Source organism: Clinocottus analis, unplaced genomic scaffold (genome assembly GCF_023055335.1).
Source record: "Clinocottus analis isolate CAN_PGR_092001 unplaced genomic scaffold, fCliAna1.0.p SCAF_3, whole genome shotgun sequence".
NCBI classification, from domain to species: Eukaryota; Metazoa; Chordata; class Actinopteri; order Perciformes; family Cottidae; genus Clinocottus; species Clinocottus analis.
Genome location: NW_027176042.1, coordinates 16,431,787 through 16,457,995, shown reverse-complemented (window position 1 = coordinate 16,457,995; position 26,209 = coordinate 16,431,787). Strand labels below are relative to the sequence as shown.

The window sequence follows — 26,209 nt, the reverse complement described above, 5'->3', positions numbered from 1 at the left end:
CTCACGGTGCACCAGTGTGACAAGGTTAACACACAAGTCCCCTCTGGCAAACCACTAGAGCTGATCTACAATTAACTGCCTCTTAATTGCAGGAGTAAAATAACCTCTTGAGGCGCGGCTGCTCAACGTCACAATCGGAGATAACCGAAACCAAAAGCAGCTTACTGACCAAAATTGTTAATGGAGTATATTTGCACGTGTTTTTAATGACGTTCACAGTTTCTCTGGCGCAAAATAGCCTTTTCACTCAAAATTCATCACGACCGAACCCTTTTGGCTTTTCTCTGAACGCTGGAGAGCAACTGTACATTCAGCACCGAGTCTGTTTGAAGCCTCGCACTTTTCCAGATATTAACACCTAATGTGATTAAATGAATTAGTGCTGCACATGGTGCACAAGCATGTTCAGAGAAAGAGATGCATAGTAAACCTGTTTAATGAGATACTTTAAACTAGAAGCAACTCGATAAACATGCATCATGAGTTACACCATTTTCATCAGCATGCCAGGGCTTATCTCAAAGTGAAGCTTACTGTGTAAGTGTTGCATAAGGACGATTTAAACATGAATACTGCACATACACTATCAGTGCATTAAAGCAAAAGAAAAGTAACCAGGATATGGGAATACACATCACTGCCCTTGCATTTGCTCTTATTGTAAGGATGTCCCTTTGTCAGCAAATTGTTGTGTTCAATATTCTACTAGACTGGCCTTGAAAATACTGCATTGTGCATTGCTGCAGTGACCCTCTGCCAGAGCCTGTGAGCAGCCAGGTGTCAGGTTGCTGCTGAGCCTCAGCAGATATGAACCACAACAGTAAAGTCATCTCTCACACCCTCCTCAATAATGAAGGAGACACAGCACAGGACCGGACCGCCACAGCGCTGCAGGGACAAAGCCTGATGAGACACATAGTGACCATAGCACATGTGCAGTCCGGTTGTTTGCTTTGAAATACGAGAAAACCTTTCTAACATTAGCCTTCTGATCCCAATAGCCCGAAGCTCAAATGGACAAGGCAATGTTTTCATTTTGCTATGTTGGTTTATTTGATTAAGGGTGGCTTGGATATCTATTTGGGGCTTGTTTACACACGGGTTTAATTTCACTTCAGCTTGACACAATGAATCCCGCTTGTCTATGTCAATCTTTCAGCTCTGCTGATGACTTTGGCTGCCATTGATGGAAGCTGACTTGTGTAAAACATTTTTTTAAAAGATGGAGGTTATTTTCCTTTAAGGTCAACAGGGACAGTCATTTTAGAGGTCATCTAACCTTTAAGTCATGAATTACTGATTGTTTATTATTGGGTTGTCGTCTTTGGAAGAAAAATATTAAATACGAAAAAGAAAGATATATCATATGTATTCTTGCCAATTGCTAGTGACATTCAAGCACCGTTAACGGCATGATTCATGCGTCAATATGGAATAAAAATAATATCCTGAATATTGCACATTTTAATAACCATACAAAGGCAAACAGTCGAGGACAGATGAATAACAAACACTATTTGAGGTGCGTCATTAATACAAGGCACATGTGCAGCACGGATGAAAACTGCATGATCTGAATAACGGACAGTTGACAATAACGAAAACAAACAGTATGGTGTGGTAATTTAAACATTCTGACAAGACACATCTGCTGCTCAAGCACAAATACTCAAGAATGTGAGTCGGTAATCATAACTCATACAGAACATTGTAGGAGCTGAGCTACAGCACTTATTTGCCAAATAAAAGCTCTACACCAAAACAACCCCCTTAAGAGTTTGCTCTGGCCGTGTGGAGGTGCCCAACAGTGGTACACCCAAGTCTTGGTACAGTGTGAGAGTACAGCATCAGGAAGGAGCGGAGGAATCGAGTCGGCAGACTGAGTGAGTGGGAGAGAGGACTTAAAGTCAATGTCAGCGGACGGGACAGGGTGATGAATGAGGAAACAAGGTCACAGAGCTGTAAAAAGGAACGTGTTGAGAGATATGTTCACCAAGCAGAACTATTAATACTACCTCTATCGTGGCTTCAACTTCAGTAAAACACAAAGACCGAATGCCACTAGCTCGTGTTGGCTGCAGGTGGTTTCCTCCTCCATTCCTGTTTATGTAACATCCATTCCACTTTCAGGAAAGAGCGACGGTTGAGAATATTAGATTGGAAATGTCCCGACGAGGCAATACGATAGGAGGAAAAATGTGAACCGCTTTGCTCTGGAAAAAAAAGCTGCTTGTTCACATTAACTCAGATTAAAAGGAACATGTCCCCCAAAAATTAAACTTTTACAGCTGAACCGTAACAAGCATGTCATCTTCCACTCACCTCACTGGCATGAAGCATGAATGGATGTGCACTTCATTCTGCAGCATTTTGCCACGATACTCTATTCACTTGCTGCCAGCTGGATGACCTTTCTTTTAAGTCAAAACACAAAAAACTAAATTCTTGTCTTAGATCAAGCTCAAGATAGATTTGCGGAGGTGCAAGTTGTGACTGGAGGTGAATGGATAAAGACTTTCCTGAGTTTTGGAAAACGCCTTTCTGTTTTCTTATTTTTTCTCAAGACTAAGAAAAGAAACAATTGGTTAGGCTCAGCATAAAGACTAGAAGCATAAGGAAACGGCTATTCTAGGGGTCAGAAATGAATAAAAAAATCCTACATTTGAAATAAAAGCACCTCTAAAGCACCATAATTAATACGTCATATCCTGAAGTCTCTGCTGGTTGCCTGGAGACACCACAGTGACAGTTAATAGTAACAGTTTTCTAAAACATTGGACAGCTGCCTCTAGTTTCATACTTAATGGCCAAGAGAGTGGTATCAATATTTATATATGTAAAGTCAAGAAAAATATTTCACAATATCTGGAGCATTTCTTTATGTTCACGCCTCAACTCAGGCTTATACCTGGACAAAAGATCTTCTACATCTTAATTGTCCGAGGTCCACCAATCTTGTGAAGCTCGCACATTACACGTTCTGTTTTGGCAACATACAATACATGACAGGTGTGTTGACAAGTCTTGTGATCGGGGACGTGACAAATCAGGGGAGGACACGTCGTAAAGCATAACAACCAATCAAGTAGCTCACTCTACGTCATCCTTTCCAAACTTCTCCGTTTACAACCGACCACACTAGGACGCAACTCCAGGGTTTTTTAATGTAACCGTCCTTTGGAGCGTTTCCAAACTCCTTTCCAGCGCTCTGAAACTCTGCCGTCGAGTAAAAGGAACAAAAGATGTGCTTTTCAAAATGGAAGCGTCGCCGTGTGGACATGGCCTGAGATCTATCATCTTGTGAAGTTATTAAACCGACACTTAACCTATGTGTGCACGCCAATGCACACAAAACATTAAAAGATCTGAACGAAGCTATGACTGCGAAAAAAAGTTGAAACTGGAACATTATTAAGAGCAAAACATATGCAAATCCTAACACAATCTTACACAAGCATACCAAGGACAATTCTTTTTTTGCTATTGGAAATCTCCCATTGAGTGTCAGCCATGATTCTCTTTATGTGTGGTCAGGTTGAGTCATGGTAGTCAAAACTAAAGTGAGTGTGATCTGACATACAAAGGCAGGTCTTCGGCCAAATACAATAACCACATTGAGCAGAGAGCGTTTCAATGACTTCAGGCTGGTTAGTACAATTCTTTTTACAAAATTGCAATCTTTATGTAGTAGTTAGGGACAAACGTTGAATGTGATTACGTCCAGGCTAAATATCATCAAACAAACGATTCCTCTTTCAGTTCACTGCTCAACTATCTTGTTGTGCTGGAGAATACTCAGAATAGAAGTTGCTGACGCACCAACTTTCATTTCACTAGGACTTTAAAGATAGTCGTCAATGGCAGTTTATTTATTTTTTACTTATGCATAAACAGATTGTCGGCTCAGAGGGTTTTCCTGAGGCTGAATTTGTTTTTCTTCTTACTCGGGTCTTTTCAAAGGCTCTAGTTAGCGGATAAATCTGCCAGTGCCCACAGGGCTGGGAAATCTTCTGCTTTATGCTTGAAAGGAACGAGGGAGAAATTTACTAGAACCTAGGGGTTCCTAGTCTTAGCAATGTTTCTAATATGGTATTTGTGATGTCACACTGCACATCTTGACATGCTTTGAAATTGACTATCGTAGACCAAAGAGATACATATTCACTGGAATATATTCACTCTATTCAAATATTGGATTAAAAATCCAACATTTGATGGCTGGAAAGAAGAAAACAATATAGAAAAAGGTAACACTTAATGCATCGAAAGAAAGCAGCAAACACAATCATAAAAAGCTGCAATTAGTCAATTAATTGATATTTGTATTGTCCGAAAATGTATCACCACTTATTCAAGAATCAATTCATTGTTGAATGGTGAAAAGGAGCTTTTGTTGGCCACTTTATTGATTTAGAGCAAACTGCCTTGTAAAGGCTGATTTAAAAAAATAATTAAAATGTCGAGGTTAAATACTCAGAATACACACGACTAAGCATGATGCTGCAGGGTGAATGGGATTTTCCCCTGCTGGCCTGTTCTCTTACTTTCTGAATTAAGCTAAAACTCTGGCCTCCTGGTACAGCATAGCCTCACGTCTACGTGTGCTACTTTATTTCCTCAATCACACATTACATAACATGCAGTTCAAGCGTTTCTCATACAGAAATAAACACAAATTTTGCTGTCTGTTGATTTGGTGGTCATTTGTAAATCTAAACCCATCCCCTTAATTTAGGCAGAATAAAGGCTTAGGGTGGCAGCTTTATGACTATAATAATCTGACACACAGCATTTTAAGACATAAATGTAGACATGTACTGAACTTTGGAGTAAAATCAGTTAGTTAAATATAATTCCTGCCCACATACATTATGAAACAGTATAAACTGACCGTGTGCAGATGAATACAATTTAGATAGTGAGTGAATAAAGGACTAGCATTGTCTTGGAAATCCAGAAAAGAAATAATACATCGAGGCTATTTATAGAGCATTTAAAAAAATACCATGCATAGAGAAATGAGTGATGCTAACACACACACACACACACACACACACACACACACACACACACACACCTGTCTCCATTTTCTCCTTCAACATAACACAAGTGTGTCTGTCACATGCAGACACATATAGGCACATAAGCAAAATATGCCACAACAACCCCTCCCATCTCGCTTGCTTTATTATATTATACACCACCACAGACAGAGCATGCAGAGAAACGCAAGCCTATATCAAAAAAATGAACCATCCCACCGTTTGGCACCGCTCCCCTCCACACGCCCAGAGCAAACAGATGGTGTATGTTCTGTGCACATTTAAGCTGCTACCTAAGTGGCTACTGTGGGGCCTGAAATATGTGCTGTGGGTGAGTCTCAGTATTAACATCAGAGTGGCTCCTGTATGGGTGTCTACATGATTCATATTTCAAGGGGGTGTGTGCAGGCTGTAGAAAGCTGGTTCCCTGATGAAGAGCCCTCAGAATGTAGGAAAACGTCCCAGCATGCACCCACACTCATGACGCCCAAAATCTCACACCCACAGCTTTTGTCACGCAAAGCCTGAGCGATGCATGCTTTTGCAATTGTGCAAATACTAGAAGAAAAAAAAATGTATGCTCAGTTTCATCTTTTTAAAAATTCCCTGACAAGGACAAAAATATTCAGATAATTGAGTACCACCAATACTGCAGCAAATATATATATATATATATATATATATATATATATATATATATATATATATATATATATATATATATAAAAAACATTAATGATTGATAAGCAGACTTTTCATTTGTAATTTTTTAACAGTCTGCTCACGTTTCTGAATATAAATTCTGCCATCTGTTCAATGAAGATACTTCAAGGCGCACGAGATGAAAACAGAACTGGTGGGACGGTCTTTTTTAAGGTCTCATCTCTGTGATTGGTAATGAAACATCACAGCTTCACACAACACATTGGTGTGATTTAAATGCCATCCGCTTACACAACACTGACAGTAACTATTTACTCTTGCCGTGATTCACTGTCAACTTTACAACAGAAAGTGGACATTAAGAAACGCGAGGAATCCCACTGACAGTCGAGGCTCAGGCGAGTTACTTGTAGATTTACGCCAGGAGAGGAGGCGAGTAGATTTACACCAGGAGAGGAGGCGAGTCAGCTCTGATCTACATGGCCGCAGCAGGAAACGATACAGAGTGCAATAGAGCAGAACTGTGGCGCCGATACAAAAATATGACAAAGAACAACACCATGCGTTGACAAAAAAATAATCCTCCTCAAGCACAAATCACATCCAGAGAAATTTAAAATGAAGAAAACAAAATGGCAGTCCAACTAAAATGTGATACGTCTTCAAACGTATTGACCTCAGTATTACCCTTCAGCACTTTATTTGCAGCGCATAGGCAAACAAAAAGTGTGTCTTTCTAAGTTTACCCATTCCCTCAAGACCCGTCCTGGGGTTTGGGTGCTTGAGAGAAGAGCTGATAACCGGACTGTGAAAAGCAGGGACTTTATGGGATTGACTCTCTACCTGCGCTGCCTTCCCAATCTCACAGATATTCTACCATTCCCTGAGCAAGACTACTTTACATAATCATAAGCCATTTTGTGTGCATCATTAAGTCAGTCCTGACTGAAGCCATTTAATCATTCCTTCCTTGGAGGAGGTGCAGGCACTTACAGTCGCGCTTGATGATTTTAACCAGTCATTTCATTGGTGTCACGTTACCAAATTGCTCAGTCTGTGATGAGGCAGCCGACGACAGCTACCGCAATCCCTCCGTATACCTCAACAAGATCTTCACTTTGATGGTTTCGTCGACCTTGTCGGGAAGGTCACTTCCGACCTAAACCGCATCCTTGCCCATGGATGAAGACTGACAGACTTTATTCCAGATTTCAAAGACTGTATGCAAATGAGGCCGATCATCCCAATTTCTCACCGCTATTTTGCAGTGTGGATAATCGTGGAAAGTTTTGCTGGGTGGATAAGCTCAAACTGTATTCTTCTGGGGAACAGTTATAAAACCACTAACCTGATCAAAAAATTCCTTGTGCTCTAGGATGAAAAGATAAATGTTAGCCTTGTTAGAGGGCTTGAAAGCTTGAACACCGAGAGGCATGTTTGAGAGATACACAGTGACGTGAGCACAGATCACTCCAGCCTACTGTACTTCCTCTTGGGCATAGTGCCTACACCAGCATTAACCTTAGCACTCTCCCTTTCTTTCTTTCTTTCACTCTCCACTTCCTTCCCTTTCAGTCGCATCTTTTCAAAAACACAATGTCGTAGCCTCGGTGCATGCATCTTTGAGCCTCACGCTGCATTTAGGCCTACATTTCCTTCAGTTTACATCAGATGCGTGTCTGGTTAAACACACACACACACACACAGCCCGTTATGTACTTTGGACTTCACTGGGGAAGCGAAGAACACAAACAGCCGCTGGCCCCGCAAGCTGAAAAATGATTTAACTCATTCAATATCATTAGCCTCAATAATGACAGCGAGCCAACGTGGCGGGGCTGCCGCAAGCAAATCAAATGCAAAGGAATGTTATGTCACAACTGACAACACTACTGAGGATGGGCAATGCGTTTCCTCAAATCAACGCCCAATCTTAATTCTGCAGGCAACATAGCACTAATTTTTCACCCCCCCACAAAGCTGGGTCTTAAAAAATACTATTGGAAGATAATCAGTTGATTTCAATAATAATAGTTAGATCAGAAAGTAAGTCATGTAACGTTACCACTTGAATGACAATCCTCTAAAAGGGCAGAGTACAAACATACAACATAAATGCTCCTGTTGAATATTTATGCAATAAAAAAGGTTAAAAAGAAAACATTCATGAGCCTCTATATTGAGAGCTTTCTGCTGCGGTTTTGATACAAAACAGAAACACATATCTACACATATATACATACATACATACATACCACTCTCCAGTCAAGTGTGTTCAGTGATATCAATTTTCTATAATCAGAATTAGCAAAACCTTTTAGCAAAAAGACAGTGCGCCTCTTTAAAATCACGACTCAAACCAAGGCTATAAACATCAAGGTTACAATATTATCAAGAGTTTGTTTTCTATTCAAGCAATGTAATCATATACAGAGTATAAAAACCTATTTTGAGATTTGTTATGTGGGGTCCATTGTTTTTGGTAAACAAGCTCTATATATTGATGCTCTCTGGCTCCTTATTTACATTTAAAGTACATGTCTTTGCCCTAAATTGCTCTCTCCCTCTCCATGCTGACTTTAGTAAGTGTGTTCATCTAGAGTTTTCACCGCTTTTACCTAACATATAAGGTAAGCCTAATGTTATGCAAAGTGGGTTTTTTAAAAATAAATTATCCCTCTAGCAACATAACTACGGACGGATATCTTGCATGAATGGGCAGCTTGCTGCCAATCATAACAAACTGTACCATACCACGCTGGAAAGAAATGTGAACTCACCAATGCTGCCTCCAGATTGTGTGTCGTCCGCTATTCAACTGTCATTCACTCTTCTACTCTGTGCTTGAATGCCAATTATAAATTTCCACTCCTTTTTCAGCCATTGTGTAAATTTTGCACAATGAGGAGTAATTCGCCACACAACTGGAAGACATTTGTATTTTGCTATAAATATTTTTCTGTAAGTATAACTTTGCCTAAATATTAAATATACGGTGTGTGGTAGAAACAGGTATTAGCTCAATAATTTTCATTTAATAAATAATAAACCTTTTGTCAGAAGTGTAAATATCACAATAGAGCATTAATTAGTCGATTGAAGGGATGCGATAAATATTCAGTGCAGCATCATGTCAACATACAATTTTGGGCAAAAACTATTCTGAGGCGAAGTTTGCGCTTTCGCAGCATGTCAGGGACACTTTCATATGAAATCAAGGTTTACTTCAATAGTAACAACAGACTCAATGTAGCTTTTGAGTCAATAATGAAAAAATGAGTGATTTTAATATTTCCGCTATAAATTTAACAAAAGGATCTGCAGTGATGATAAACAAAAAAACTTTATAATAAAACAAAAACTAATAGATTAGCAGTGTAAGGTAAACAAACTAAAATGATAATAAGTAATATTGCACTTAAGAGACTAATTTAAGTTTCCCCATTGCAGATTAACAAATGCAATTTGCTGTACTTTGTTCGCAGTGCTCGTTTGTCACTGCTGCCCACAACAGATTAAACGTCAATGGCCACAAGCTAAATTTAAATTACATGCCAATGAGTTGTATCGCTTAAGAACAAAGATCAGCTAAAAGTATAAATTGAAAATCTTTTGTTTTTGAGGTCCAAGCGGGCAGGTTAATTTATGAGTTACTGTCATAATATCAATATTTGACAGGCGGGGTTTGGCAGTTTCGACAGGGAGAAAGAAAAACTGGTTTAGGGTTAGCAAATTGGACAAATGGGCAGTCCTCTCTGATGAATTGTTGTCTGAGCAAAGAGGAATTTGATGATTGAAAATCTACTTCAACAGGGGGAGCAAAATCCTGCAGTTTAAGCTCAATTGAAACATTTTAGATAAGTCTCAAGGTTGAATAGCCAAACATGCCCTACCTATACTTCATGCCAGTCCTCATGCTTTGCTCGCTGGAGGTAGGCACACTCTGAACAGAGAGCTGTCCAAGACTGCGAGCCACCATCGCCACCGCTCTGAACTTGCTGCGGGTGCCTGTGTTGGGGCTGTTGGCGTTCTGTCGGTTTAGCCGATCCTCCGTGGTGCGGCTCACCCCACCACGGTGGTCCGTGCACACTAGTGACACCTGCATTCTGGCTTTTGGCCGTCCGTCCCAATAGAAGATAGTCTAATTAAACTCTGTCAGGCAAGAAACTCCCAGAGGTGTATAATGTTTGAGGACCCTGAGGAGCGTGAGAATGATCAGTGAGTAGGAGCCACCCACTCCGAATCCAGCCTCCCACACCGAGCCTCCGTTAGAAATCACTGCCCAGTCGCTAAAGTGACTAAGCTCACAATGTTTAGGAGAAGAAAAAAAAGAGCAGGAGGGTGGGAGGGAAGATCAGAATGGATTCAAACAGTGGAGGACCGCTGATCAGGTGAAAACAAAATCCTCAAAAGGAAGTCCAAATACAAGCACCACAAAATAGCATCTCTGTCTCAGCTGCTGTGAGAATCAAATATGCAATCACTGCAGACTTCAGGTACATAAAATGCAGATCAAGCTTTAAATCTTAAAAAAAAAAAAAAAAAACAGAGTCCCAAAAAACAAATCAAAGCTTGTATGAATTTCCCTTTGCAAGTTTTTCCTTGATTCATCCGGGTGTCTTCCTCTCGCTTAATCGTGTGAATCAGAGACTCAACGGAGGCTGTCAGCCAGATTTAGAGTCTTGCAATTTTCTTTTAAAGCTGAGCTCAGTGCTAGAGATAACACCTCTTACTGCCAAGCTTTAAGAGTGGAAACGCATAGATCCACACAAAAGGATGGAGAGAATGAAACACGAACACAGAGTTCCAGGAGGTTTTCATCTTGCCTTCTGCGTCCGCCTTGACAGTTGTGCTGGCTGCTGGATATTCTACTGAATACTACTGCACGTTAGCAAAAGGGCAACCTCTTATTTACTTGCGAGCTCTGGCCGTTGCCTGGCTTAAACTTACATCTGTATGGCTTGTGCTCGCTGCACGGTGCACACAGGCAAGAGATGGGAGGGGAGAGAAAGCGAGTCGGGGTGAGAGAGAAAGAGAGAGAGAGAGAATGTGGTGGGAGGGATATGAAGAGAAGCTATGAGGAGGAATAATCAGAGAGCTACAGCAGCGTCAGAGAGCAAGGCATTGAAATCTGCTGTGTTTACAGCAGCATTCTTAAGAAAAGGGTAGTGCATTTAATTTTTTTTTCTCTTCTTGGTCCGTCTGATGCCCTGTAGTGTTAATATCGTTTATTCTGTCAGGAGAAAAAAGGGGAAGATGAATACTCACTGGTCAGGACTTTGCAATAGCCTATGGCTCCAGAAAAGGGGTCTCTCACGTGGGTGTGTTCAACTGCCCATGAAATATTCATTATATAACTTTATCTGTGTTAATACATGTTAAAGGCAGGGCTGTTCAAGACTGAGATGGCACACTGTGTTCAACAAAATCCCATAATTTATTACAATCCCTTCCAAAAAAATAATGAAAGAAATAATTATTATTATTGTAGGATACAATGTTGAGTTTATTTTATACAGCCCAAAATCACAAATACGAAAAAAAAGAAGAAAAAAAGCCTGAATACATCTGCTATTAATGGTTATTAGATACTCATCTAATGAACAATGAGAGCATTCTTAGACGAGGTGAGTGTTAACAAAATGATAATGGTGGAGGTTGAAAGTAAACACCACAGTAATTGGAGTAAATGCAACAGTGGATGTAGATTGAAGGGGCAGAAGATTAGACACACGCTCCCAGGAATATAATAGTGAAGCTTATCTGGGTGGACCAGCTAGTGTGCAAGGAGATAATTAAAAGAGCTGCCATCAGGAGCAGACGTGTATTGTAAAGCAGTCGAGGAAGCAACCTCCATCACAGAAATCTAGCAAACAGGCTGTTGCTAACTGACAGCTCTATTCTTAGAGCCATGACCTTTGGTCTCCGAGACTTAAATAGAGCCCTGAGGGGAGAAGTGGTTTAATTCTAAAATCTGATTTTAATTTCACACTGTGTGAGGAGAGCAGAAAAGCCAGTCAAGGCAGCCGAATGCTCCCTCCTTTAATGAAGTGTGTGAAAGATTAAACAGGAAACCCCTGATTTAGCATTAATGCCACTGCATAGCAGTCTCGACAGTGGCAGCTGAGGCAGCATATGGGCAGGATAGATGGGCTCGCCACCTTTGCAGCGGTACGTCCTGCACTCTGGGTGAGGGTGACAGGAAACACATTTGACACTGATGCCATTCGCTCTCCACTAATGTCGACAAAGCAGTTGAGCATAGGAGCAGTCTGACATGGTGTCCACAGGGTACAGTGCATGCACTCACTGCCACTGCTGTGGAAACGTGATGCTGCGATTCACTCGGCTCTGCTGTAGGGCCCCCAGGCGTCGTGACATAGGGAAGGTACTGAGAAGTGGGCGAGGCCAGGGGACAGGAGCTCAGGCTGCACAGATACATTGTCAGTTTTGTGATTTTGTGATAACCCTCACCCTAACCCACAAAATAAGCTCGACTAAATTCCGGCCCAAGCTGGACATGAGAACATTTCCCCAACATCAGCATGCCGTGCACTGGGGTGTAATAGAATATATGCTTTGTATTTAAATACAACCGTCATCCTACAGAATTTGTTTAGGCTTTAATACCCTGCCCTAACTTCTCATGGTGACTGAAACCATGTGACGACTTATGCCTTGTCATTAATAAACCATATGAATCCTTTGTTGAACCTTGATTTATCTGCATCTGAAAATCAACACATTTATTGACTGTTGTGCAGTGCAATGTATAATAATCAATACAAGCATGTATCATCCGACGGACTAGTGATCCATCACCTAAGTGAATCAATGGCACAAACATTTTTCACTTATTGACCCTTCTGGCATTTTGTCCAGTTTACTGACAATCATCACCAGATACGACCCAGACTGCAACAGTTTGTATATAAAATCTTTACTTTTTGTTTAAATGACATGATACCAAATGTACCAACGCCTTTCAATTACCAGGAGCTATAAACAGTTACAAAAATATGCCAACATAGTGAGCAACAAACATGCTAAATCCAATATACTATGCCTGTCACACTTACTTTGATTTAATAATTCACAACAGGCACATCTGCCAACTCTCTTCAGATTGACAGCATGCGTTTCATTCACTTTGACTATATCTGGAAAACAAAAAAGAGCCAAAAGACCAGATAAAGAGAAGAGGCGATTATTAAAGATGACTGACAGTTTCATCAATGCATGATGGCGGGTATGATTCCCTTAAAGAAATCACAATGTTAGCAGGTGTTGCTGAGAGCATGCCTGACATTTTAATGGTTTCAACCTACTGCTGTTAAGTCAAGAGATGATTGGTGAAACATTTTATACCTCTTTTGTTAGAAACCTGCGACCTTGCTCCACATGTGCCCACTTATCAAAACTCATACAGCGCAGTCATGCCATTGCTGAAGGGGAGGCCTTTCATCTGCATGACATTCAAGCTTGATAAACTACCTCTGTGTTCAATTCACTATAGAAGTTTTCACTTGCGTGACACACCAGACTGCACTGCACTGCAGAGGACACGTCGCCTTCCGGCCTGCTAGTGATCATAGGGTCAAAGTCAATCTGAACAAATGCTTACACGTATACGGTCTCATTCAGCCTTTCCATGCAACCTCTAATTATGATTCTTTTCTTTACGCTAGTATTGAGCAATTACTGGCTGAACTATTAGCTGCTTTGTGTTCATTCATCATCGTCTGCAGAAGCCCTTTTTTGGAATATTCATTGTTAGTTACAAGATAAATCGGTCATAAAGGATGTTGAACTAAATATAAGGAACTCTGATCTTTACATAATGCCACAGAGTGCCGCTGTTAAATTGTTAATTAGTGACATTGTGTTCATGGTGCGCACAGTTAGGTGACTTAACCTAATGCACGACTGTTCTTTTACGATAAAAATATTCTTTTGTATCAATGCAAAGGGGACACAATTGAACAATACCTGAGAAACAAATCCCATCAGTTACCATTGTTAGCGCTCGGCTGGTTGTTCGATAGCCCTGCTGAGCAAATCTCAGTGGAAAGAAAAGAAATCCATCTCCTCCCACTGCACATATTATCACAATGTCCTCCCTTGAGTCGTGGCCTCCTCTCCTTGCCTTAATTAAGTGCCTGATTTAGTGGTTATCCCAAAATCTACTGAGCTGCTAAAACCCCTCTCAGTCACTCACTCAAGTGTGTGTGAATGCAGCGCACTGATAGGGCATTTCATTCAATGTGAGGGGGAGGAAGAGGAGAGAAAAGCTGGAGACGTACAGCTGAACATGTGTATTTTATATGATCACGAGTCATGATTCACCAACAACAGCGTTCTTTTTAAAGTGGCGTGCAGACGAAGAGGGAAAACTAAGTGAACCAATATTCAGATTCCAATTCACTACGTAGCCTAACAACAAAACAAACAACTGTCATAAAAAGCTGCAGAAACACTACATCCCTTATGAACAATACAAGAAAGGAAAGCTGCAGAAACACGGACACTAAATGATTGGTTTTGTTCTATTAATCCTTTTAGGAGAGTTGGCGATCGTGGCATATTGAATCCTCAGTAGTCCGTCCTGGCTGTACAGGAGGTTTCGCTCGGACAGCTGACAGCCCACATACTGCAGCTGAGTAACTGGGAGAAAGGAAAAGACAATGACTGTGTTTTCATATCCAGAACATTAGAAACTACTGTGAACACGAAGGTTTGAGTGGCCATAAGCAGTGATCCTTCTCCACAACGGCAGCATTAGCTCTACGAATAGTCACTGGCTAACAATGAGGCTTGACAAAATACAAAGAACGCCCCGAGCCACTGCAAGGGGAAAATGACTCCCAAATTGGATAATCAAGGGTGTCTTATGTGCCCGTTGACTAATTTGGTGTTGGAGCCAGTCTGGGTACCTCCATCGAGCCGGGATTAGCACATGAACTGGCATCCAGAGTTGCTGCAGGGCGCTAGGCCTGAACTGTCCAAGCCAGTTGGGCAGGGGAATTTCATCTCAAGGCAAGCTGGGTAAACCGAATAACCTGTTCTTAAGCGCTTCCTCTCCTTCTAGTGTAGCCGTCTCCTCTGTACATCTTTCACCGTTACCTTAAGACGGTGTATACACAAGCAGCAGGCCAGGAAAATGTACTTTGTGACAGTCGGTGATTGTCAGTGCACCGTTCACCGAGCTGAGAATGACCACAGCTGTATCATGTGTAACTGTTGGCCAGCTGTCTAATGGAGGTTAAAGTTCCACTTACTGAGGGTTAGTGAGGATTTGAATAACAAAGTGTAAAGGATAGAGTCCCTGAGATGGAAGTGGCAAGGCAGGGGAGGTAAGTGAGTAAAAGGGCTTAAGAGAGTTAATGGAAAGTGATGTGTGGTCAGACAGATTCACAGTGTTGATCGACAGATGCGGTCATGCTTTTCTAGCAGCTTAACATTTCTAATGGTTGACCATTTAAATCCCTGTAATGACGATGTAATTAACTGAAGCAGACAAATGTATTCAAATATCATCCTATATAGGTCATCTTAGCATTCATCTTTTGTTCAGTTTTGATGTACTTTCCATTATATAAGGAAATTAACATTTATTCTAATTTCCAGGGTGAAAAAAAAGAGAAATTATGAAAGGTTTTAAATAGCGCTTCACAAAGAATATTAGATAAAATTAGGTTTAGCTAAAGCTAAATAATATCGCAGCTTTTCTGGGAATCCCTAAGATAACAGTGTGTGGAGAAGCGGGTCACATCTGTGTGCCGCGAGTGCTACAATTCTTAATACTCCAGTGAACATGACAGATTCCCCGCAGACAGCAGGGCTCAGGAGGAGTTGTCGTTTCAGCTGTACCCATTGACAGATCTAACAGAGCGGGAGCTCTGAGACAATCAAAAAACAGAAAGGAAACCCCTGTTATTATGTAATGCAGTCTTGACGATGACTTTTGGCTTTCGCGATTCTCAGAGATTATTTAATTACAAATGCGAGGAAAATATGACAACATATCTGTAAATTGTTGTTTATTCAATGGGTGACTATAGCCAGACATTAATCCAAGGAAGACAACATATTTCGGATAGAGGATGCAAAAAAGTAAATCACTGTGCGAGTTTGAGAAAATATGTTGACCACGACAAAACAGTAGTGAGCCCACAGCCATGTAGGGCTTGTGTAACCAGATGTGCTTCAACCAAAAAGGGCTGAGTTAAAGCGAGAAGAGAGCGGAGGAAGCACAATAATCTGTCCTGTTCAACAGAAGATCCCCCTGCCTGTCTGTGTGCATTTGTCATACCTCGGGTTCACACAGAGGAGCGTTGCCAGGCAGAAATGCTTTAAATCACACACGTTTCAGTGGGAAGATGTGGCTGCATGCCCTTGTACCTCTTGGCATCCCATGTCCAAATTGTTTTGAGAAATTAAGTTCTGACTAATTGTGAAGGAGCCTGGGGGTGTCGTTAAAGAATAGCCTAACCCTGACCCATCTTCAAATTGGCACTTGTACCATTATGTCATGCCTGTACATTTGATTAGAATGTACCATTGGATCCTTGAGATGGACAAGCCATAATATCAGACACTCACTTGCGAGCTAACTTGCCATGATGGACAAGCGTATAATTTTTGCAACGAGAAGTCAGGGGCACTAATCATGTCGGGGAGGAGCGGATACCTGACCTTTTGTGGAAGTTTTCCTCTTTATTATCTCAATTAACCCTCTTCATAGCCAGATGTAGCCATCCACTGGCAAAACATACCACCAACATATGGTAATAACAGTCAATAACAAAGACATTTTTTTCTGAAAATCTAGTGTGTGATGACCTTGACCGTTCACAGCTATGGAGGCCAGCACAGATCTATTACAGTGTATGACCCATTGCTTTCTAGCTGACGTCAATTGATGGCCCTGTCACACAAATTATGCTTATCAAACAGATGGTTCCTATTCATTTCTTAGCGACTGATTCCATCACCCTGAATGGCCTCCAGCTATATGAATATAGACATAAGACAGCAGGCCTACAATGTGGTCAACCTGCCGTTTCTAAATCTCTGACCTAGACATGCTGAGAGGTCAGACCAGCTCAAGCTTTTTGCCTGGTGGTGCTGCCTGAGGTCTCAGCTGACACTAACACTGTGACAAAAGGAGCTATCTCAAAGGAAATAGATCACAATATAACCAAATTTCAGACAGTACTAGCAGACACCAAAAAGGAAATTGAAAGACATAAACATAGAGTAAAAAAAAGGTGTTTTGTCTGTGTTTTATACTTTAGAGGACAACAACACCTGCAAACAAACTCAGGACCTGGTTTTGCTACCTTTCTGATGAATCGGTCAACCGTGACACAGAACATTTCCGTGTGCATTACATTTGCCATTAACCACAGAAAAGAACTAAAAGCTTTGCTTGACTTTTCCTCTTTGCCGGGAAAGCCTCAGACTTGACCTTTCGAGAAACAACACTTACCACATTTACTTCTATCCATCACGATTTCTGTTGCCGAAAGACCTTTTTGTAATTTGTAAGGGAAATGCCATCAGAGAAGTACAAAAAAAAAAATCTTGGTCGGTTTCCCAACTAATTCAACACTAATGCACACTGATGTTTAATGTGAAGTTCACGAGAGAACGAAAGCAATAGACATGGCCCGAAGAAAAACAAACAAAACTTCACATTTTATACAGAACATTGTTTAGTACAAACTTCCAAAGCGACAACAGCACAATTCTAAAGACAGAGTGTCTAAAGGGGTGAGGGACGCCTCCTACCTCCTGTCACTACTGGGTATTCATAAAGTACAGAGAGGTTTCCCTGCAGCCTTCAGTGACACACACACTAATATACACACAGACATACACTCTTTCAGACATAAATAAAAAACACATGGTTAATGCGGATAAGCATGAAAGCACGTGTGAGGAAGCGCAATGTTCATAGATTCCAGAGCAAAGGAGAGCAGCTACTGGACCTCGCTGCACACTGTAATACAGGGAGCAATATAAATATAAACTGTGCTTTATCGTGAAATAACAGCATTATTGGTCTTGATTAATGAGTTCATATTGCAAGAAATGGCACTTTAAAAATGTCCTGAACACATTCATGTTCAGCAGTGTGATGATAAAGTACAGGTACAACAGTGCTCTTACCATTTGTACAACTGTTTGTGGAACAAAGCTACGCCTTCTGAAGTCCATAGCTGTGCTTCTTGACTTAAATCAGAGACAAAGTTAAAACTATGGGGTAATACAAACCAAATAAAAAAAAGGCTTATTATGAAGTAGATGTTACAACTTTGTAAATAACCAATGATGACAATGACCTTTGTCACCATTTCAAGTGACAATACTCTTGGGGCATTACTCAAGTTAAAACGATACACATGGGCATTTCAGGAATCTAAAAACAACGCACTGTGTAGACATCGTGTTGAGCTGATATACACAGAGACTCAAATTGAATTATAACAAACACCAAAACAAAATAGAATTGTGTAATCCCTGGCATTCCCACCTCTTGTGCCCACACAACATTTCTGACTAGAACACTTTGACAGGCTGTCAGACCCGGCCGGACAGAGATAGCTCAGAGAGGAACTGGAGAGACACACAATCCATCCAAATGCCTAAACATCATCTACCACTCATGTGGAAATGATGAAGCGCAAACACAAAACGCAGCAGCTTTCATCAATGTAGCACGACGACAAGGCAACGGGCCTCGAGGTAAAATAGTGGATTAGCAGGTTAGGATAGAGCCCGTTCAGCTGTATCCAGTTGCAGCTGTGGACACAATTATGTTGCTAAATTTAGCTCTGAAGTCTGGGATAGCCTGAAGAGAAACGTCACAGTCTGACACACATGCTGCCGTGCTGCTGAAATTTTCCATTTTTTAAAGTTTAGAGTGGATCAGTGCCGATTCATGTCCTCACCAAAAGGGTTGAGTGAGTGAGTAGAAATTAGTGAGAAACAAGTGAAGAAATTAGTGAGAAATAAGTGAAGGAGATTGCTAACGTGCGTGTGAGAGTATGAAAGATACAGACTAAAAAAGAAAATGTATCTGAATGGTGTATTTAAGTGGGGTTGGGAGATATGGAGAAAAATAAAATCACAATAAGATTGTTTCGATGAATAATCATCAGGTAATTGCATAAGGACGCCGTGGTCACGGCAAATAATGCCATGCGGATGATTCAAATACTAAGGATGGGTCAAATGCAGAGAATAGACTTTGAATAAAGGATTATTATTATTCTATTCTAATAAATGCAGCCTTTAAAATGTGAAAAAGACAAACACATGATCGATGCCATATTACGATATGAAAAATGTAAGATGCCATCTAGTCTCATTTTACAATCTTGAAATATTAATATATATTGCCCAGCACTACTTTGAAGCAGAGGCAATACACTTATAAGAAACATTCCTACATGTGGCCACCTGGTGACAGGTATACTATTTAACATGGTTTATCATCTTTTGGTCTCGTTTCAATACCTGGCTGAACTTAATAGAAACTGATAAATATCAAAACTAGATGGCCAGGATGTTCAGCAGTGTGGGAGTGATGCACTCAGTGTGCTCAGTAAACGCATGATGGCACAGAGTGGGAGGCGTTAAAAGTGTACGAGGTGTTGAAGTGAAACATTGCCACCATCTAGTGGAGATCAGCTGTTATGAACAAGGGAGACACTTATTACCCGACTCAGTGGAGGTGTGATGTACAGTATATTCTGAAAGTTGTATGTTTTTTAGCTTGCTAACAGACACGCTCAAACTATGTTTAGATTTTCTTTGTACCGTTGATAAAAAAACTTAAGAGATAGAGTATTTATTGAAGTATTTGTATTTCTGTCTATGTTTGCTTAAACTTGCATTGTATCTGAAACAATTTGCTGCTTCTCTTTGCTGTATGTTGTTGAAACTTCTATTTAGATTTTAGACCTAAAAAAACCCTTCTCACTGTTATTTTTTTATCTGCAAATCGTTGAGTCTAATGAATCAACTCGTAACAGCCCTTACCTTGATCGTTTTTTCAAAATATCAATGAATGAAATGACTGCATTATAGAAGTATTAGTGTTACAATGAAAAAACACTCTAAAAAGCTTTTTTTCCTTTTTTGGTTTTGCAGCCTGCACATTTACTGTGTGACTGAGTGGAAGCTGGTTCAATCATTTCCAGCACAGAAAGCTTCTAAAACCCACTGTGCACTACTTGACCAACACTGAAAGACAGACAGAGAAAAGGTCTGTTGAACATAATTGAGCATCTCAGATTTTTTTTTAGACTAAAAGAGACAGAGAAAAAGTGGGTTTTACATTCATCAGGTGCTAATATTGCTCCAAGTTTGCTGCATTTGTTACCTATCAATGAGCCTGTGATGAGGTTCTGACTGTACTTGTCTCTGCTTGTTTTTCTGCCCACCGTGGCCAGTCCTTGACCAATTATTATTCAATAAAAACTACTAAAAGAAAGCACCAATGAGCTGCTAATGAATAACATCACAATAGTAGTTAAAATTGTCTTGGTTAATTTTATTACATGCATGTGAAAAATACGATCCAGGGTATAATGTAGGCATACAATACATTGAGGAACAGCTGTGGTCCGACAAAGCTTTGCATGTATGAACTTCTAATTGGAGGTCATCACCATGTCCGTTAGTGTTAAGTCACTCCAGAAATCTATACTTCTCCAGTCTCCCTCCATACAGTAGAACACAAACCGGGGAGCTGGGCCTCCTGTCTCGCCTCACTGAACTCATGCTGGCTCCTTTACCCGCTGCCTGGCTCTGGTGGGAGGACATGGACCCGAGGGACTGTTTTCCTGAGTGTTTAGTTTCAAGGGCAAAATATTGGAAATTAAGCTTTAATTTTCCTTAATGTGAGTTGCACAATATGTATAACCTTAAAACCACATGATCAGGAATATTTTGATCCTGAACAGAGTAGTGAGCAACACACAGGTCCAAAAATAAACTATCATCTCAACTTTGTGTTTGTGATTGTTGGAAAATGGCAGTGTTGAGAATGGTTAAATGCAGCTTGTTAGCAACGCTGGCCTGCCTGCCTTCCTGAACACACAACTGAAATAATGAGGAGTTGGAATCAGAGGTCGCATGTACTGTCTCCACCAATTACAGAATTGCAGGCCATCACGATACAAGTAACAGCAGATGTTGGCTGGACTTACCACTCCTGTGGTAAACCGAGACCAATGGTTAAATACAACACCACGAAGAAATAACATCAATCACAATGAGATGTGTTACAGGATTCATTAGAATGAACAGGAAACGACAAAAAAAGATTGCTAAAACAGGTTAAGTGTTACTGATACGAATTTTGAAGTTGACTATAGTAGGTTTATAAATAAAAAAAACACATGTCTATTAAACACATTTTTCTACACGTACACTTTGCAAAAGTGCACATAGCCCATCACAGGCCAGAGATTGAGCTTTACACAACAGGGAGGTAACTATGGCACGCCGTTGTGACACACAACACTGCCTGCAGACGATAGTAAAACTTGGTCATCCCAGACGCGGCAACAGCAGCCAACCATACCCGGGTTAAATTCACTGGTCTCGGTCAAAAACAACAGCAGCCATGCCTGTGTGCGAGGAACGCTATCCATGTCCATGATAATTACAGCATCAGCTTATTGGGCTCTATTAGCCGACACGACAGCCGCTCAGTCTGCTGCACGGACTCAATCTTTTGTACAGCAACAATCCATAAAATAGGCTGTTTGGTTTGCTGCCATTGTGTTTATGACAGAGAAAGTGAAGAGATGTTTAAAATTGCATCTCTTGTTCTGCCTTGAGGGTGCAAATTATATTTGTTAGTGCATCTATGAGGCATCTTTAGGAGGACTCTTTAGGAGATATATATATATATATATATATATATATATATATATATATATATATATATATATATATATATATATATATATATATATACTGTCCAGGTCTCATATATACACTATGTATGTATGTATGTATGTATGTATGTATGTATGTATGTATGTATGTATGTATGTATGTATGTATGTATGTATGTATGTTTGTTAACTTGCTGTTGCTCCAGAGTGCCTGTTATATTGTTCTGGTAACATGTTTTTGTGTAGGGACACAAAAACATTTAGTGCTGTTGTTCATGTGAAAAATATTCCTGAAATCATCCTGTTAATGAACGATTATTTATCTGTCCACTTGTGATGTGAATCTTCCTATGGTTGTTTTAAATGTTTGTGTTTACTGCAAGAACTGCTAAACAGTTTTTTGTTGTTTTCGTGACAATGACAATAAAGTATTCTAATTCTAATAAACTTAGATCCGGGACTTTTTAGTTTGGCGTACTGACAGACTCAGAGCAATATTTTTGACACACAATGATAATACAACTTTATCCTTCTCCAAAACATTAACTTTTTACGAGCCAATAAAAACAATTGATAAAACCTTCTCAAACATTTAAGCATTACTTAATATTTTAGTTTATATAAAATGTGATAATTCAGAAATTCACCTTTGCTCACTTGCCAAGAAGAAGCATGCAGTGTTAACTACACCCTAAATTGCAAAATTCAAATAAGATCAGAAAACACTACACCTGAAAGACCAAGACAATAACTTATAACAATGTTATGATGGTATGTTATGCCAATATCATTCAGGATATCTACTAGTATTATATGTACATTACTGATAGTTTGCGGGTGTACTTTGAACTGACAGAAAGTTGTAATTACTGTCTTTGTCGGGGTGAATTTCTGTCCAGTAATCACTTTGAGATGAATGGGGAATAGTGAAGAAGATCGGAGTAAGATTTTAAGGGGTCAGGTAACTCTTTATAGAGCAGTTTGTCCTTCTCATGTAGTTGGGTAAATATGCCACCGACCTAGAAGATTAAAATAAAACTTGAGCTTCAGCATCTTTGCATGAGTGCAGTTTGACCAGAGGACAGACCAAGACTGTTCGGATATTTAAGAAAACGGATAACATTTTCCTGACTGCGGAACTTTCTGATGACAGAATTCATTTCAGTAAAATACAACAGCAATGGTACAACATAATGGCCAACCTGAACAAAAACTCGGTATGACGGCACACACCTTTTCAGTCGAACCTTAAGTATCTGACCTCCTTCGACCACAACGCTGCCCTCGCCTGCTGGTCGTCAGCCCCACCACTGTCCAGGTCTCTGGACACTGGAGTATCGAAGTCCCTGCCGAAGCTCTGCCCCTCTCTTACCTGTACTTCATGCCTGTCTGATAGGACACACACTCTTCCATCGCCAGGCCATTCATCTTTAGGAAGTCTTCCATGTTCTTAATCTGAGCGGCGGCTTTCTGTTCCCGTAGTCTCTGCACCTCAGCCGGGTCGGGGGGCTTGGCCGGTGGTGGCTGATTCAGCCCCTGGTCCGAGTGGTAGCGGTTGATCCCGCTCCGGATGCTCTCACTGTATGTCATAGACAGCATCTTGCCGCTGCCACTGCTGCTGCTCTTTCGAACACCGCTGCTTGGCGCTGCCGGTTTGGGGATCTGCAGGTTTTCAGGAGGACAGTAACTGGACTTGCCCCTGCCGGGAGCCCCCCGGGCACCACTAGCGTACCCGCCCGCAAACATGCCCCCTACCCCTCCTTCTCCTCTTCCTTATGATGCCGAGTCGACCCGTGCAGAAAAGATTAAAGTAGGGACACAAGTGGGGGCATGAACTGAGCGAGGAGCCAGAAGAGCGCAGCCACCTCCTTAAATAGCACCTGTTCTCATGAAAAAACATCTCTCCTGCTCGGGGCAGCACATGGCCATGCATCCTGTAATCAGAGTCGCACAAGGTAGGACCGCGCCTCCCTCCCCTGACAGCTACACAATGGCAGGGTTACACTGATAGGGAGCATTCAGGTGACTTACTGGTGATTAAGGAGCAAAACCAAAGGAGGACACATGCTTTCTGCGAAAGGGAGGCATTCAGACATGCACCGAGCAAGAGGGGACGACCCGGCCTCATTCTGATTCTAACCGGACTAAGAAGGAGAGCCAAGAGACAAACTGAGAGGAATCCACGATATAATTTAAATGCTTTCCAAAAAGTTTTTTTTTTTTAAATACAAGCGCATCTGGTTTGGAAAAAAATGGGCACGAGCACTTAAAGAAATCCCGTAATAATAGAATATGCACTCGTCGTCCTGTAATAGTTGGCCTTTATTTCAGGTTCAGGAATTCAGCGAGCTTAAAGCGGCTGAGTTTTCCAGAAAAGTATTTGTGTGATCCATTTAGTCTTCATTCCTGTAAAACACACACTCACTTTTAACTCTTGAGTTATTTGATTTTTAGAAATCCGGCCTACAGAGTGTTATGCTGAATAAAAACAATAGAGGGCAGCACTGTGACAGGTCCACCATCACTACAAGAATGAAAATTCATGCTGAATGTAGGACAGCACTACTGAGTAACAGCAACAAACGCAATATACCGTATGATAGTGAGACTGCAATTTATCCTAGTCATTATAGATAGAAACGTGTGACAAGTAGTAAATATGGCAAATTAGATGACAATGACGATTTCACTTAGATAAAAAAAATTGTCTGGAAAAAAAAATCCATAAAAAACATTTGCTGTAACTACATCTCCATCTATTTTGTTTAGGTCTTTTCAGAAAGTCCACATCCATGATATTGAGATTATGTGAGTAAAGCCAAATCATCCAATAACTATCAACGTACACATGACATGAGGAGCACTTCACGATGAATATAACGGATCAATCTAAAATCACGTAAAGTGAGATTTACGCTAACATATTAACAAAGGTAATGGAAATAATTAGTAAAATGAAAACATATATCCCACATCTGTACCCTCAACTAGAATTACTTGTTTGATCAAAATGCGTCATTCTTTATAAAAAAAACGGATAAGGAAATAATATTTTACGGCTGGTTTGAAACATAAGTCTACTGACCAATGTGACACTTGAACAGCACATTCATTGCCTCTGTAATAAACCAATATAAAATCTACTATATATTACAAAATGCAGACTTTAAAACCCTCCAACAGTATCCATTTTAAATTCTAACATAGAAGAAAAAAATTTGTCAAACCGTTGACGTGACTTGGATCTCTCGCACAAATTCTCAATTTAATTTCCCCAACAGCTGGTTTCCTTGCTTAGAGACAGAAGAAGACATAAATAAAAAGGAGGAGACTTCAAGCTAGGCAGCATGCATCCCCACACACACCCACACACACACACCCACACTCATCATCACTGTGCCATCCCCTTACACACAAACAAACACTCCAGATGTGGTCATGAGTGAAAATATTTCCTCAAACTCACCCGATTTCTTGGGGGTCGGCTCATGAGCGAGGTTGCGGGGTGCCGCTCCACTCTTATAGACACACACTGCAGACAGCAATGAAGCGGGTCCACCCAAACTGGGAGTGTCTTACTAGGAAACGTCTAAACCAATTAGTGAATAAGAGAGTGCATCCTTCCCTCCCCTCACCACTTGGACCATACTCTATTACCACAACCAACACCTCTCCACCTCCCCTCCCTGGGAGAGCTCATGGAAGAAATCCATTTATGTCGTTTAGTGGCCCGTCTTGTTTCTGCTAACCGCAGCAAATAATATCAGCCCTGAATTATTCACCAAAGCTTTTGCACTAAAAGCTTCTGATTGTTGTTCCACAGGAAAGAATACTAAGAGCTGGACAATAATGAGGGCCTGAGTGTTGTGTGCACATGAAACACACAAACAAACGTGTAGAGTATAAAGCAAAGTTATACTGTACACACACACACGTTCTCCACAGAAGGAATTATGCAAACCACACCGGTTAAGCATGCCTTGCTGCATCTCTCTCCAACAGTCTTGTGTTAGTTCAGGTCAAGGTCAGAATGAGAGTGGGTCACATGATAAGGACTCTAAACACAGAACTGTTCAGAACAGGCGTCATTAGTTACACAGACTAAAGCATCCCATATACTTTAATTCAAGTTCATTTCACTATCTCTGACAATTACTAAAACACTAATGGACACCTCAGTAAATCTGTATAATTCATACAAGTACAGTATATATAATATGAGTAACATCCACTGACTTCAGACATATTTGTCAGTCTAACATAATCTACATCACAAGCTCAACAACATACACTAAAAGCACATGATCTGCCTTTAGCTGCATACAGTATTTTGGTTTCTGTCACGTAAGTCAGACCAAGTTAAAAAAAAAGAAGAAAATGACCGGTTTGAAGGGAAACCAGTTTGGAAGATATGGCTTCAAACTATTTATTAATGTAATCACATTGTTTTCTATTCTTCCCAGCACTATACAATAATTCTTAGACTTAGTAATTAACCAAGCTGGTACAACGCAGTACTCTAAGACAAGTGGTTCCTATAGTTAACCTTTGATTACTTTAAATACATTTTTTAAAGCAAACTCTGTC

General features: G+C 40.6%; 1 protein-coding gene across 7 annotated transcripts in view; it reads right to left on the bottom strand.

The window, feature by feature from the left end:
* The window catches only part of kcnab2a (potassium voltage-gated channel subfamily A regulatory beta subunit 2a), a 71,663-nt gene that overhangs the window by 18,318 nt on the left and 27,136 nt on the right, over positions 1-26,209 (bottom strand). Inside the window, exons 1-2 of one of the 7 annotated variants that reach the window (XM_068593683.1) lie at positions 25,089-25,122; positions 22,995-23,284 (exon numbers count right to left, since the gene is read on the bottom strand). The exons of 4 other annotated variants lie outside the window; for them this stretch is intronic. In XM_068593683.1, the coding sequence (XP_068449784.1) occupies positions 22,995-23,284; positions 25,089-25,112 (314 nt within the window). In that variant the 5' untranslated portion in view covers positions 25,113-25,122. Of the gene's footprint in view, positions 1-9,598; positions 10,645-22,994; positions 23,285-24,849; positions 24,873-25,088; positions 25,123-26,209 lie in introns of those variants that run through there. 2 more of the 7 variants (XM_068593689.1, XM_068593684.1) reach the window with 2 other exon arrangements.